This window comes from Oncorhynchus gorbuscha, unplaced genomic scaffold (genome assembly GCF_021184085.1).
Source record: "Oncorhynchus gorbuscha isolate QuinsamMale2020 ecotype Even-year unplaced genomic scaffold, OgorEven_v1.0 Un_scaffold_2142, whole genome shotgun sequence".
NCBI lineage: Eukaryota > Metazoa > Chordata > Actinopteri > Salmoniformes > Salmonidae > Oncorhynchus > Oncorhynchus gorbuscha.
The window spans coordinates 17,501-33,216 of record NW_025746726.1 but is presented as its reverse complement, the minus strand read 5'-3'; the positions used below and the strand labels follow the sequence as shown (position 1 = coordinate 33,216).

Sequence of the window (15,716 nt, the reverse complement as noted above, 5' to 3'; positions counted from 1 at the left end):
TTTAATATGGGTTGTAAGTCAGTGTCTCTGAACAGAGAGAGCACAGAGCATGCAGGTTGTCACTCGTCAAGTGAGAGTAGGAGGAGGAGGAGGGAGGAGGAGGGCAGGATAGAGTCCGGGCCACTAGTAATAACAACACTCCTTTGGCTTGGAACATGAGAGGTTAGCTAGCTAATCTGTTTCCAATGGTTATCTATGTAATGTATGGCTCTGGGATGGTGTATGGCTCTGGGATGGTGTATGGCTCTGGGACGATGTATGGCTCTGGGACGGTGTATGGCTCTGGGACGGTGTATGGCTCTGGGACGGTGTATGGCTCTGGGACGGTGTATGGCTCTGGGACGGTGTATGGCTCTGGGATGGTGTATGGCTCTGGGATGGTGTATGGCTCTGGGACGGCTACGTCCCAAATGGGCACCATATTCCCTAATTAGTGCACTACGTTTGACCAGAGCCCTATGGCCAATGGCACCCTCTATTCCCTAATTAGTGCACTACTTTTGACCAGAGCCCTTTGAGAATAGGGAGCTGTTTGGGACAAAGCCTTAATGGGAGGCTCATCATTGACTTCCAGTAAAGAAGGGAATGTATCTTGTCTGATATTGAAGGAAAGGCCTAGCAAGCTGCTTAAAACTGTTTCTAGTTAGTGAATGAGGCTTTTATGTTTCAACGTATGAGTCAGACACAATGTTGAATATGAAAACCACACATTGTGTGTGTGGGGGCGTGTGTGTGCGTGCATGCTTGCATGCATGTGTGTGGGTGTGGGCGTATGTAATTTATGTGTAGGGTTGCAAAATTCCCCTGATTTTCCCGAAATGCTGGTTGTAGGATTAATGGAATCAAGAGGGAATCCGGAGTCAGTTATTTAATGTGGGTCAACACATCACAACTTCCTGGGGGCAGTGATTTAATCAGAGTTATTGGTGGTCTTAAGGGTGTTCAATAGATCTTGATTGAGTCAGATCAGGGTTATTGGTGGTCTCCTCAGAGATTTGCAGATAGAAGTACTACAGCAGACATGAGTCTCCTATCAGCTGGAGGCTAGTGAACAGTGATGATCTATGTAGTGTGGCTGTATTCTGTAACGCTGTGAACGTTTCAACTTTCTGAACCCGAAACAGAACGGACACATGGGCCCAGTTCCATTTAGGTTCCTAGTACCTTCCCTTAGCTCCTACTCCTTCACAGATCTATTCATTCATACTGGAGGGCCTAGGGACCCTAATGGATCTGATCTGGGCCTTTGTTGTTTGGGAAGTTCATATTTGAAGGAGTTGGGGTCTAGAAAGGGTTTGTCTGATCTGGGCCTTGGTTGTTTGGGAAGTTCATATTTGAAGGAGTTGGGGTCTAGAGGTTTGTCTGATCTGGGCCTTGGTTGTTTGGGAAGTTCATATTTGAAGGAGTTGGGGTCTAGGAAGGGTTTGTCTGATCTGGGCCTTGGTTGTTTGGGAAGTTCAGATATTTGAAGGAGTTGGGGTCTAGAAAGGGTTTGTCTGATCTGGGCCTTGGTTGTTTGGGAAGTTCATATTTGAAGGAGTTGGGGTCTAGAAAGGGTTTGTCTGATCTGGGCCTTGGGTTGTTTGGGAAGTTCATATTGAAGGAGTTGGGGTCTAGGAAGGTTTGTCTGATCAGCATGGAAGGCTTGGGGAAGGGTTTGTCTGATCTGGGCCTTGGTCTATGTTTAGTTCATATTTGAAGGAGTTGGGGTCTAGGAAGGGTTTGTCTGATCTGGGCCTTGGTTGTTTGGGAAGTTCTATTTGAAGGAGTTGGGGTCTAGGAAGGGTTTGTCTGATCTGGGCCTTGGTTGTTTGGGAAGTTCATATTTGAAGGAGTTGGGGTCTAGGGAAGGGTTTGTCTGATCTGGGCCTTGGTTGTTTGGGAGTTCATATTTGAAGGAGTTGGGGTCTAGGAAGGGTTTGTCTGATCTGGGCCTTGGTTGTTTGGGGGAAGTTCATATTTGAAGGAGTTGGGGTCTAGAAAGGGTTTGTCTGATCTGGGCCTTGGTTGTTTGGGAAGTTCATATTTGAAGGAGTTGGGGTCTAGAAAGGGTTTGTCTGATCTGGGCCTTGGTTGTTTGGGAAGTTCATATTTGAAGGAGTTGGGGTCTAGAAAGGGTTTGTCTGATCTGGGCCTTGGTTGTTTGGGAAGTTCATATTTGAAGGAGTTGGGGTCTAGAAAGGGTTTGTCTGATCTGGGCCTTGGTTGTTTGGGAAGTTCATATTTGAAGGAGTTGGGGTCTAGAAAGGGTTTGTCTGATCTGGGCCTTGGTTGTTTGGAAGTTCATATTTGAAGGAGTTGGGGTCTAGGAAGGGTTTGTCTGATCTGGGCCTTGGTTGTTTGGGAAGTTCATATTTGAAGGAGTTGGGGTCTAGGAAGGGTTTGTCTGATCTGGGCCTTGGTTGTTTGGGAAGTTCATATTTGAAGGAGTTGGGGTCTAGGAAGGGTTTGTCTGATCTGGGCCTTGGTTGTTTGGGAAGTTCATATTTGAAGGAGTTGGGGTCTAGGAAGGGTTTGTCTGATCTGGGCCTTGGTTGTTTGGGAAGTTCATATTTGAAGGAGTTGGGGTCTAGGAAGGGTTTGTCTGATCTGGGCCTTGGTTGTTTGGGAAGTTCATATTTGAAGGAGTTGGGGTCTAGGAAGGGTTTGTCTGATCTGGGCCTTGGTTGTTTGGGAAGTTCATCTGGGCCTTTTGTTTGGGAAGGAGTTGGGGTCTAGAAAGGGTTTGTCTGATCTGGGCCTTGGTTGTTTGGGAAGTTCATATTTGAAGGAGTTGGGGTCTAGAAAGGGTTTGTCTGATCTGGGCCTTGGTTGTTTGGGAAGTTCATCTGGATCTCATCCCTCCCTCTATAACCTCAAAGACTCATAGTTACCTTCTGGTTACAATTTGTCCCTCTCTCCCTCTCCTTGGAAATACTTTACTCCTTATTCGGAGAGATGTGTGTCCAACACACATCTCTCTGGTTAAATAAAGGTTCAATCAAAATAAATCAAATATAATATATAATATAATAATATAATATAATAATATAATATAATAATATAATAATAATATATAAGATGTTCAGCATATTGGAACAATGTTTGTTGGCATCCTTCTAATAGAAGCTGTAGACCAGAGGTCCACCTCCCCAGGTCATCCCTTTAATACAAACTGTAGACCAGAGGTCCACCTCCCCAGGCCATCCATCCCTTTAATACAAACTGTAGACCAGAGGTCCACCTCCCCAGGCCATCCATCCCTTTAATACAAACTGTAGACCAGAGGTCCACCTCCCCCAGGCCATCCATCCCTTTAATACAAACTGTAGACCAGAGGTCCACCTCCCCCAGGCCATCCATCCCTTTAATACAAACTGTAGACCAGAGGTCCACCTCCCCAGGCCATCCATCCCTTTAATACAAACTGTAGACCAGAGGTCCACCTCCCCCAGGCCATCCATCCCTTTAATACAAACTGTAGCATTTCACTCCACCCACAATAACATCTGCTAAACACGTGTATGTGACCAATAACATTTGATTTGATCTGAACCGCTAGGCTAGCCAGCCATCTTATTGCTATGACTGTGTCATAAGAACTCTCCCGAATGTACTTTCCAGGGCATTCTATAGGCGTACTCTTTCCTTTAGGCCAGGGTTACCCCGACTCTGTCCTAACACGCTACACAGCCCATTCAACTAACCAACTCATCATCCAGCGTTGATCATTGAAATCAGCTGTGTAAAACACACACTACGACTGGTTAAAAAGACATAGCGCTGCATTAGGGCCCTTTCAACGTGGCCTTGAACTCACACACACACTGTCAAGTGTGAAAGGTTTGGTTTAATAAAGGAGGATACACACTCTATTAGCCTGAGGCCTCTTTGTTCTATAAAGGATGAGACGATGGATAACCCTAATGGCTCACATTAAGTCCTACAGTGAGAGCTGGGCTGTGAATCTAAAGAGAACCATTTGTGGTATAAAAACTGTGGACATCATATCATTTTGCCCCAGTTGGAACCAGGGGCATCATGTCATTTTGCCCCAGTTGGAACCAGGGGCATCATGTCATTTTGCCCCAGTTGGAACCAGGGGCATCATGTCATTTGCCCCAGTTGGAACCAGGGGCATCATGTCATTTTGCCCCAGTTGGAACCAGGGGCATCATGGTCATTTTGCCCCAGTTGGAACCAGGGGCATCATGGCATTTTGCCCCAGTTGGAACCAGGGGCATCATGGCATTTTGCCCCAGTTGGAACCAGGGGCATCATGTCATTTTGCCCCAGTTGGAACCAGGGGCATCATGGTCATTTTGCCCCAGTTGGAACCAGGGCGTCATGGTCATTTTGCCCCAGTTGGAACCAGGGGCATCATGGTCATTTTGCCCCAGTTGGAACCAGGGGCATCATGTCATTTTGCCCCAGTTGGAACCAGGGGCATCATTGTCATTTTGCCCAGTTGGAACCAGGGGCATCATGGCATTTTGCCCCAGTTGGAGCCAATGCCAGTTTCACAAGAATCCAGCTGTTTGTCAGTGGTTGAAAACACCCAGACTCTTTGCACAGTGTGCAATGCAATCCCACTGATTTTTGAATAGATATGACAAGGACTATAATTTATGATTTAATTCAAATGTCAAGCCGGCATGGAAACCTCAACATATGATTTAATCAAACTGTGAATGCCTTGAAAGGTCACATAAGCAAACAGTTGTACATATTACATATCTGATATGAGAACACCTGTCTACTAATGCTATACATATCTGATATGAGAACACCTGTCTACTAATGCTGTACATATCTGATATGAGAACACCTGTCTACTAATGCTGTACATATCTGATATGAGAACACCTGTCTACTAATGCTATACATATCTGATATGAGAACACCTGTCTACTAATGCTGTACATATCTGATATGAGAACACCTGTCTACTAATGCTGTACATATCTGATATGAGAACACCTGTCTACTAATGCTATACATATCTGATATGAGAACACCTGTCTACTAATGCTGTACATATCTGATATGAGAACACCTGTCTACTAATGCTATACATATCTGATATGAGAACACCTGTCTACTAATGCTGTACATATCTGATATGAGAACACCTGTCTACTAATGCTATACATATCTGATATTAGAACACCTGTCTACTAATGCTGTACATATCTGATATTAGAACACCTGTCTACTAATGCTATACATATCTGATATGAGAACACCTGTCTACTAGTGGAGCGGCAGCATAGCCTAGTGGTTAGAGCGTTGGACTAGTAACCGGAAGGTTGTGAGTTCAAACCCCCGAGCTGACAAGGTACAAATCTGTCGTTCTGCCCCTGAACAGGCCGTCATTGAAAATAAGAATGTGTTCTTAACTGATATTTTGAAAAGCATTTGAACCCAAGTCTGCTATGTGATAAATCAACCTGTCTGAATAAGACCCCACCATTATATAGACTTGATCAGAACCCCAGTCCAATACCCAGCTTCAGGCACGTAGAAATAGACACTACTATCGATAGATGTGTATAACCAACAGGTGTTCTAATATCAAACGATATAAAACTCTTACTCTTCAATGCACTCATCACCTCATCACCTCAGGCTGCGGGTTATTTAAACATCATTCTCTGTTACATAAAGGAGAATAGAACCTGTTGGGCCAGTTCTGTAGGAGGAGATAACCTTCTGGAGATAACAGACTACAACCATACTCTACAACTAGTTCTGTCCTCAGGAGGACCAGGATCAACACTGTGCTACAACTAGTTCTGTCCTCAGGAGGACCAGGATCAACACTGCTACAACTAGTTCTGTCCTCAGGAGGACCAGGATCAACACTGTGCCACAACTAGTTCTGTCCTCAGGAGGACCAGGATCAACACTGTGCCACAACTAGTTCTGTCCTCAGGAGGACCAGGATCAACACTGCTACAACTAGTTCTGTCCTCAGGAGGACCAGAATCAACACTGTGCTACAACTAGTTCTGTCCTCAGGAGGACCAGGATCAACACTGCTACAACTAGTTCTGTCCTCAGGAGGACCAGGATCAACACTGTGCTACAACTAGTTCTGTCCTTTACTTAGAAATTGCCTGTTGTAAAGTAAGCATTTCACTGTAAGGTCTACCTACACCTGTTGTATTCGGCGCATGTGACAAATTAAAGTTTGATTTAAGTGCCATCAGAATGTGGTTTACTGGTTGATGGCACTTCACCAACACCTCCATCAATGACAGCAGGCTCCCATGAGAGAGGAGTGAGTCACGAACTGGACTGCTTCCAATGACAAGATGCATGTATGCTGTTGAGTCCAATCATGTTTCATCATGTCTTCTCTTCAATAGAGAGTTGGTGTGTGTGTGTGTGTGTGTGTGTGTGTGTGTGTGTGTGTGTGTGTGTGTGTGTGTGTGTGTGTGTGTGTGTGTGTGTGTGTGTGTGTGTGTGTGTGTGGTAGAGGTCGACCGATTATGATTTTTCAACACCGATACAGATTATTGGAGGACCAAAAAAAGCCAATACCGATTAATATTGACAATTACAACAATACTGAATGAACACTTATTTTAAGTTAATATAATACATCAATAAAATACATTTAGCCTCAAATAAATAATGAAACATGTTCAATTTGGTTTTGGTTGAAATAATGCAAAAACACAGTGTTGGAAAATAAAGTAAAAGTGCAATATGTGCCATGTAAGAAAGCTAAAGTTCCTTGCTCAGAACATGAGAACATATGAAAGCTGGTGGTTCCTTTTAACATGAGTCTTCAATATTCCCAGGTAATAAGTTTTAGGTTATAGTTATTATAGGAATTATTGAACTATTTCTCTCTATACGATGTGTATTTCATAAACCTTTGACTATTGGATGTTCTTATAGGCACTTGAGTATTGCCAGTGAAACAATATAGCTTCCGTCCCTCTCCTCTCTCCTCGCTTCTATCTGGGCTTGAACCAGGAACACATCGACAACAGCCACACTCAAAGCAGCGTTACCCATGCAGAGCAAGGGGAACAACTACTCCAAGTCTCAGAGCGAGTGACATTTGAAACGCTATTAGCGTACCCCGCTAACTAGCTAGCCATTTCACATCGGTTACACCAGTCTAATCTCGGGAGTTGATAGGCTTGAAGTCATAAACAGCTCAATGCTTTAAAAGCACAGCAAAGAGCTGCTGGCAAATGCAGGAAAGTGCTGTTTGGATGAATGCTTACGAGCCTGCTCCTGCCTACCACCGCCCAGTCAGACTGCTCTATCAAATCATAGACTTAATTATAACATAAAAAATGCACAAATACGAGCCTTTGGTCATTAAAATGGTAGAATCCGGAAACTCATTTCAAAATCAAAACGTTTATTCTTTCTGTGAAATACGGAACTGTTCCGTATTTTATCTAACGGGTGGCATCCCTAAGTCTTAATATTGCTGTTACATTGTACAACCTTCAATGTTGTGTCATAATTCGATAAAATTCTGGCAAATTTATTACGGCCTTTTGTTAGGAATAAATGGACTTCATACAGTTCTCAACGAGCCAGGCGGCCCAAACTGCTGCATATACCCTGATTCTGTTGCACAGAATGCAAGAGAAGTCACACAATTTCCCTAGTTAAATATGCAGGTTTAAAAATATATAGTTGTTTATTGATTTTAAAGATTTTAAAGAAAGGCATTGATGTTTATGGTTAGGTACACATTGGTGCAACGACAGTGGTTTTTCGCAAATGCGCTTGTTAAATCATCACTGGTTTGTCGAAGTAGGCACCGCATCAATTATATGCAACACAGGACACACTAAATAACTACAGTGATTATGTTAATATTGTTTTTTATAAGATAAGTTTAATGCTAGCTAGCAACTTACCTTGCCTTCTTGCTGTCCTCGCATAACAGGTAGTCAGCCTGCCACGCAGGCTCCTCGTGGAGTGCAATGTAAGGCAGGTGGTTAGAGCGTTGGACTAGTAAACGGAACATTGCAAACACGAGTCGGCCATTCTGATTAATCGGTCGACCTCTAGTGTGAAGTATTGTATGAAAAGCAAAGATGATTTATAGTAGCTTATTTGCATGTACAGTGTGATCTAAGAACCGTGTCGCAGAAGGAACGTTGTGTGTTCTGGAATGTCTCCTGTCTGAACAGAGCTCATTGGTGATGGGCTCTGAACAGAGCTCAGGGGTTGGTGTGATGGGCTGGGTGTTCTGAACAGAGCTCAGGGGTTGGTGTGATGGGCTGGGTGTTCTGAACAGAGCTCAGGGGTTGGTGTGATGGGCTGGGTGTTCTGAACAGAGCTCAGGGGTTGGTGTGAGTGTTCTGAACAGAGCTCAGGGGTTGGTGTGATGGGCTGGGTGTTCTGAACAGAGCTCAGATGTTGGTGTGATGGGCTGGGTGTTCTGAACAGAGCTCAGGGGTTGGTGTGATGGGCTGGGTGTTCTGAACAGAGCTCAGGGGTTGGTGTGATGGGCTGGGTGTTCTGAACAGAGCTCAGGGGTTGGTGTGATGGGCTGGGTGTTCTGAACAGAGCTCAGGGGTTAGTGTGATGGGCTGGGTGTTCTGAACAGACCTCAGGGGTTAGTGTGATGGGCTGGGTGTTCTGAACAGGGGTTAGTGTGATGTGCTGGGTGTTCTGGAATGTCTCCTGTCTGCATGGTGTTCTGAACAGGGCTCAGGGGCTGGAAGATCAGCAGGTGTTCCATTTTAAACTCACAGGTAAACAGACTGGAGACACGTTGTCTGATGCACAAAGCTTTTTATAGAAAACACTTCTAATATTAGCCGGGGTATCAGTCTGTCTCTGCTTTAGTATTCTAGTTGCTGTTGTTGTTGGGCAAGGAAAAGATGGTAGCATTGATGAGTGAAGAATAGTAATGTACTTAGTGCCCAAGCTGCTGTAGTCTCTTGTTGCCTCCACTGCAGTACTTCTAGGTTATATGAGCCAATGTGTTTTATTTAATGAATTACACTGAGTATGAACAAAGGTGTGTTTTAATGTCAATGTTTTCCACAGCACTATGCAGACAGTGTGTCAGATTAGACAATGGTGTTACTGTCCTGGTCTGGCGATGGGCCTGATTTACAGGCCTCTACTGGTAGCTTCAGCAACATTTCTCTTACCGTGGGGTAGATGTCAATAGTCTCCCTTCAGTCTGTACAGATCTGACCCGGTCAGATCGGAATCCTGCACAAGATCACTGACAGGAAGAAAGATGGTGGATGCCTCATGGAATACTCATGCACCTGTCTAGTGCTCTCACATCGGTGTAGATAAAGGAGAGGAAGCTACTAGACTATTGAGATGAAGGAGAGGAGATGAGGAGAGGAGACAAGGAGAGGAAGCTTCTAGACTATTGAGATGAAGGAGAGGAGATGAGGAGAGGAGACAAGGAGAGGAAGCTTCTAGACTATTGAGATTAAGGAGAGGAGATGAGGAGACAAGGAGAGGAAGCTTCTAGACTATTGAGATTAAGGAGAGGAGAGATGAGGAAGACACTAGACTAATGAGATGAAGGAGAGGAAACAAGGAGAGGAAGCTACTAGCCTATTGAGATGACGAGGAGAGGAAGCTACTAGACTATTGAGATGAAGGAGAAGAGATGAGGAGAGGAAGCTACTAGACTATTGAGATGAAGGAGAAGAGATGAGGAGAGGAAGCTACTAGAATATTGAGATGGAGAAGAGATGAGGAGAGGAAGCTACTAGACTATTGAGATGAAGGAGAGGAGATGAGGAAGTTATTAGTCTATTGGATTAAGGAGAGGAAACTACTAGACTATTGAGATGACGAGGAGAGGAAGCTACTAGACTATTGAGATGAAGGAGAAGAGATGAGGAGAGGAAGCTACTAGACTATTGAGATGAAGGAGAAGAGATGAGGAGAGGAAGCTACTAGACTATTGAGATGAAGGAGAAGAGATGAGGAGAGGAAGCTACTAGACTATTGAGATGAAGGAGAAGAGATGAGGAGAGGAAGCTACTAGACTATTGAGATGAAGGAGAAGAGATGAGGAGAGGAAGCTACTAGACTATTGAGATGAAGGAGAAGAAATGAGGAGAGGAAGCTACTAGACTATTGAGATGAAGGAGAAGAGATGAGGAGAGGAAGCTACTAGACTATTGAGATGAAGGAGAAGAGATGAGGAGAGGAAGCTACTAGACTATTGAGATGAAGGAGAAGAAATGAGGAGAGGAAGCTACTAGACTATTGAGATGAAGGAGAAGAAATGAGGAGAGGAAGCTACTAGACTATTGAGATGAAGGAGAAGAAATGAGGAGAGGAAGCTACTAGACTATTGAGATGAAGGAGAAGAAATGAGGAGAGGAAGCTACTAGACTATTGAGATGAAGGAGAGGAGATGAGGAGAGGAAGCTATTAGTCTATTGAGATGCAGCCCATGTCATCTGACCCCTGGGAGCTTTCAGGTTCATTCAGGGTTAACAGACACGGCAGACAGACGGTGAAGTGGACGACAAGGCAAGTGCACTTCATTCAGGGTTAGCAGACACGGCAGACAGACGGTGAAGTGGACGACAAGGCAAGTGCACTTCATTCAGGGTTAGCAGACACGGCAGACAGACGGTGAGACACGTGGACGACAAGGCAAGTGCACTTCATTCAGGGTTAGCAGACACGGCAGACAGACGGTGAAGTGGACGACAAGGCAAGTGCACTTCATTCAGGGTTAGCAGACACGGCAGACAGACGGTGAAGTGGACGACAAGGCAAGTGCACTTCATTCAGGGTTAGCAGACACGGCAGACAGACGGTGAAGTGGACGACAAGGCAAGTGCACTTCATTCAGGGTTAGTAGACACGGCAGACAGACGGTGAAGTGGACGACAAGGCAAGTGCACTTCATTCAGGGTTAGTAGACACGGCAGACAGACGGTGAAGTGGACGACAAGGCAAGTGCACTTCATTCAGGGTTAGTAGACACGGCAGACAGACGGTGAAGTGGACGACAAGGCAAGTGCACTTCATTCAGGGTTAGCAGACACGGCAGACAGACGGTGAAGTGGACGACAAGGCAAGTGCACTTCATTCAGGGTTAGTAGACACGGCAGACAGACGGTGAAGTGGACGACAAGGCAAGTGCACTTCATTCAGGGTTAGCAGACACGGCAGACAGACGGTGAAGTGGACGACAAGGCAAGTGCACTTCATTCAGGGTTAGTAGACACGGCAGACAGACGGTGAAGTGGACGACAAGGCAAGTGCACTTCATTCAGGGTTAGCAGACACGGCAGACAGACGGTGAAGTGGACGACAAGGCAAGTGCACTTCATTCAGGGTTAGTAGACACGGCAGACAGACGGTGAAGTGGACGACAAGGCAAGTGCACTTCATTCAGGGTTAGTAGACACGGCAGACAGACGGTGAAGTGGACGACAAGGCAAGTGCACTTCATTCAGGGTTAGCAGACACGGCAGACAGACGGTGAAGTGGACGACAAGGCAAGTGCACTTCATTCAGGGTTGATTACACGGCAGACAGACGGTGAAGTGGACGACAAGGCAAGTGCACTTCATTCAGGTTACTAAGAGAAGACGGTGAAGTGGACTGACTGGCACTTCATTCAGTCCGTCTTTCATTCAGCTCACATCCCTCTGAAGAGCTGTGTTAATCCTGACTGAGTCTGTTACTAAGATGAAGACTGGAGCTTAGTTACTGACTGGATCCGCTTCATTCATAACAGTCTGAAGAGCTGTGTTAATCCTGACTGAGTCTGTTACTAAGATGAAGACTGGAGCTTAGTTACTGACTGGATCCGTCTTTCATTCATAACAGTCTGAAGAGCTGTGTTAATCCTGACTGAGTCTGTTACTAAGATGAAGACTGGAGCTTAGTTACTGACTGGATCCGTCTTTCATTCATAACAGTCTGAAGAGCTGTGTTAATCCTGACTGAGTCTGTTACTAAGACTGGAGCTTAGTTACTGACTGAGCTTATTCATAACAGTCTGAAGAGCTGTGTTAATCCTGACTGGTCTGTTATCCTGGAGCTTAGTTACTGACTGGATCCGTCATTCATAACAGTCTGAAGAGCTGTGTTAATCCTGACTGAGTCTGTTACTAAGATGAAGACTGGAGCTTAGTTACCTGACTGGATCTGGAGCGACTGGATCTTTCATTCATAACAGTCTGAAGAGCTGTGTTAATCCTGACTGAGTCTGTTACTAAGATGAAGACTGGAGCTTAGTTACTGACTGGATCCGTCTTTCATTCATAACAGTCTGAAGAGCTGTGATTAAGACCTTAGTCCCTGAGCTTAGTTACTGACTGTTATTCATAACAGTCTGAAGAGTTGATTTATCCAAAGTTAACATTTTTTGTTAAAGTTTAAAGCTCCAGTCCCCGATTGGGGAAAGCATCAACGTAAGGTCCTGTTTACTTGTGTAGGCCCACATTATGAGGCCCGGTTTTAATACTCTGTTGCTCAAGTCCATTTTGTACTCTGAACAGAACGCACAGATGGTCTCTAAAGATTTTCAGAGAGATACGGTCACTGCAGAATCTTTCCTTTTAAAGGCATCGTTCACCCAACTGAACTGTCCCTGTAACCTAACAGTGGTCTTTCTGGAACAGCACTCACAGATGGTCTGTATGTAGAACTAACTGGTGTCTTCTCCCCTGAGAGGGTCTGTATGTAGAACTAACTGGTGTCTTCTCCCCTTAGAGGGTCTGTATGTAGAACCAACTGGTGTCTTCTCCCCTGAGAGGGTCTGTATGTAGAACTAACTGGTGTCTTCTCCCCTGAGAGGGTCTGTATGTAGAACTAACTGGTGTCTTCTCCACTCAGATGATCTGTATGGGGGGAGGGGGTCACACTCTCCCCCATCATCCTTGTCAAACACAGCTGATTTAAACTAATTGCGTTCTAAACTGAAGATCATGATGAGTTGATTATTGGAGTCAGGTGTGTTACCTGGGGACAAAATATGACACCAATCAGGCCCCAGAGGACTGGAGATGTCCATCCCAGGCCTAGAAGAACGTTTTGAAGAATGTTTTACTTGCAACGACAGTCATCTATGGTTGTTTTGACCCACTTCGGTTGAATGTAAGTCGCTCTGTATAAGTTCAATGACTAAAAACTGTTGTCACCTCCTCATTCCAGGGTGCCCTCCTCTGAGCTGTCTGCACTGATTGAGAAGCTGCAGAAGAACGCTGACAAGGTGGAGAAGCTCATCCTTGAGACGGAGCAGAACCTCAACAAGGTAAAGAACCGCATCACACAGAACCTCGTAGAACCGTTTAGAACATCATAAAACCACACAGAACTGGATAGAATCTCAAAGATCATCACATAACATCGTAGAACCTCATAGAACTGCGTGGAACCGCATAGAACCTCAGAACTTCATAGAACGTCACAGAACCTTATGATAGGGTCATATCTTTTGATAATGCAACAACAACATCCTATTGGTGGCTCTGGCAGACTGTTTGCATTATCCTAATGGGCTCTGTGTGGCTCTCAATGTCTTTGACAATATCACATGAAAACATTTGACTGCTCTGTGTTGTATCAGGATGTGAGTAAGATCAACGAGGGCAAGCAGCCTCTGTACCAGGACGACACCAACAAGCGCATCCTAAGCTCTCTGGAGCTGCTGCAAGGCCTGGATGAGGACGCCGTTGACGCAAAACGCCTGCAGCACCCCCAGGCTGAGATGATAGAGCAGGAGTGAGTTATATTATCTAGTAGATATACACTACACTAGATATACCTACTGTACCTGCAGCACCGCCAGGCTGAGATGATAGAGCAGGAGTTATATTATATAGTAGATATACACTACACTAGATATACCTACTGTACCTGCAGCACCGCCAGGCTGAGATGATAGAGCAGGAATTATATTATATAGTAGATATGTAGCACCGCCAGGTTGAGATGATAGAGCAGGAGTTATATTATATAGTAGATGTGTACTACTCTACCTGCAGCACCGCCAGGCTGAGATGATAGAGCAGGAGTTATATTATATAGTAGATGTGTACTACTCTACCTGCAGCACCGCCAGGCTGAGATGATAGAGCAGGAGTTATATTATATAGTAGATGTGTACTACTCTACCTGCAGCACCGCCAGGCTGAGATGATAGAGCAGGAGTTATATTATATAGTAGATGTGTACCTGCAGCACCACCAGGCTGAGATGATAGAGCAGGAGTTCTATTATATAGTAGATGTGTACTACTCTACCTGCAGCACCGCCAGGCTGAGATGATAGAGCAGGAGTTATATTATATAGTAGATGTGTACTACTCTACCTGCAGCACCGCCAGGCTGAGATGATAGAGCAGGAGTTATATTATATAGCAGATATGTACCTGCAGCACCACCAGGCTGAGATGATAGAGCAGGAGTTATATTATATAGTAGATGTGTACTACTCTACCTGCAGCACCGCCAGGCTGAGATGATGGAGCAGGAGTTCTATTATATAGTAGATGTGTACTACTCTACCTGCAGCACCGCCAGGCTGAGATGATAGAGCAGGAGTTATATTATATAGTAGTTGTGTACTACTCTACCTGCAGCACCGCCAGGCTGAGATGATAGAGCAGGAGTTATATTATATAGTAGATGTGTACTACTCTACCTGCAGCACCGCCAGGCTGAGATGATAGAGCAGGAGTTATATTATATAGTAGATGTGTACTACTCTACCTGCAGCACCGCCAGGCTGAGATGATAGAGCAGGAGTTATATTATATAGTAGATGTGTACTACTCTACCTGCAGCACCGCCAGGCTGAGATGATAGAGCAGGAGTGAGTTATATAGTAGATGTAATACACTGATACACTTAAGCAATAAGGCACAAGGGTGTGTGGCTTATTGGCCATATACCACAAACCCCTGAGGTTCTTTATTTCTATTATAAACTGGTTACCAACGTAATTAGAACAGTAAAAACACATGTTTTGTCATACCCGTGGTATAAGGTCTGATGTACCACGGCTGTCAGCCAATCAGCATTCAGGGCTGGAACCACTCAGTTTACATTAGATATTATACCCTCTTTAGCCCGACCCTGAGCTCCACTCACTCACTCCACTGTTGAGTTTTAACTAACCCTGTGTCGTCACCCTGTGTCGTCACCCTGTGTCGTCACCCTGTGTCGTCACCCTGTGTCGTCACCCTGTGTCCTCACCCTGTGTCGTCACCCTGTGTCGTCACCCTGTGTCGTCACCCTGTGTCGTCACCCTGTGTCCTCACCCTGTGTCCTCACCCTGTGTCCTCACCCTGTGTCGTCACCCTGTGTCCTCACCCTGTGTCCTCACCCTGTGTCCTCACCCTGTGTCGTCACCCTGTGTCGTCACCCTGTGTCCTCACCCTGTGTCGTCACCCTGTGTCCTCACCCTGTGTCGTCACCCTGTGTCGTCACCCTGTGTCGTCACCCTGTGTCGTCACCCTGTGTCGTCACCCTGTGTCTTCACCCTGTGTCTTCACCCTGTGTCCTCACCCTGTGTCCTCACCCTGTGTCCTCACCCTGTGTCCTCACCCTGTGTCGTCACCCTGTGTCGTCACCCTGTGTCCTCACCCTGTGTCGTCACCCTGTGTCCTCACCCTGTGTCGTCACCCTGTGTCCTCACCCTGTGTCGTCACCCTGTGTCGTCACCCTGTGTCGTCACCCTGTGTCGTCACCCTGTGTCCTCACCCTGTGTCCTCACCCTGTGTCGTCTCCTCCAGTATGAAGCAG

At 45.5% G+C, this 15,716-nt stretch overlaps 1 protein-coding gene across 1 annotated transcript in view; it reads left to right on the top strand.

Moving 5' to 3' along the window:
- Positions 1-254: 254 nt before the first annotated feature.
- LOC124025058 (periplakin-like) overlaps positions 255-15,716 on the top strand; it is a gene marked incomplete at its 3' end in the record, with an annotated part of 31,372 nt that continues 15,910 nt past the window's right edge. The window contains exons 1-4 of the mRNA XM_046338739.1: positions 255-382; positions 13,123-13,222; positions 13,538-13,692; positions 15,707-15,716. The exon at positions 15,707-15,716 is cut by the window's right edge and continues 111 nt beyond it. Coding sequence (XP_046194695.1) covers positions 255-382; positions 13,123-13,222; positions 13,538-13,692; positions 15,707-15,716 — 393 coding nt within the window. The remainder of the gene's footprint in view (positions 383-13,122; positions 13,223-13,537; positions 13,693-15,706) is intronic.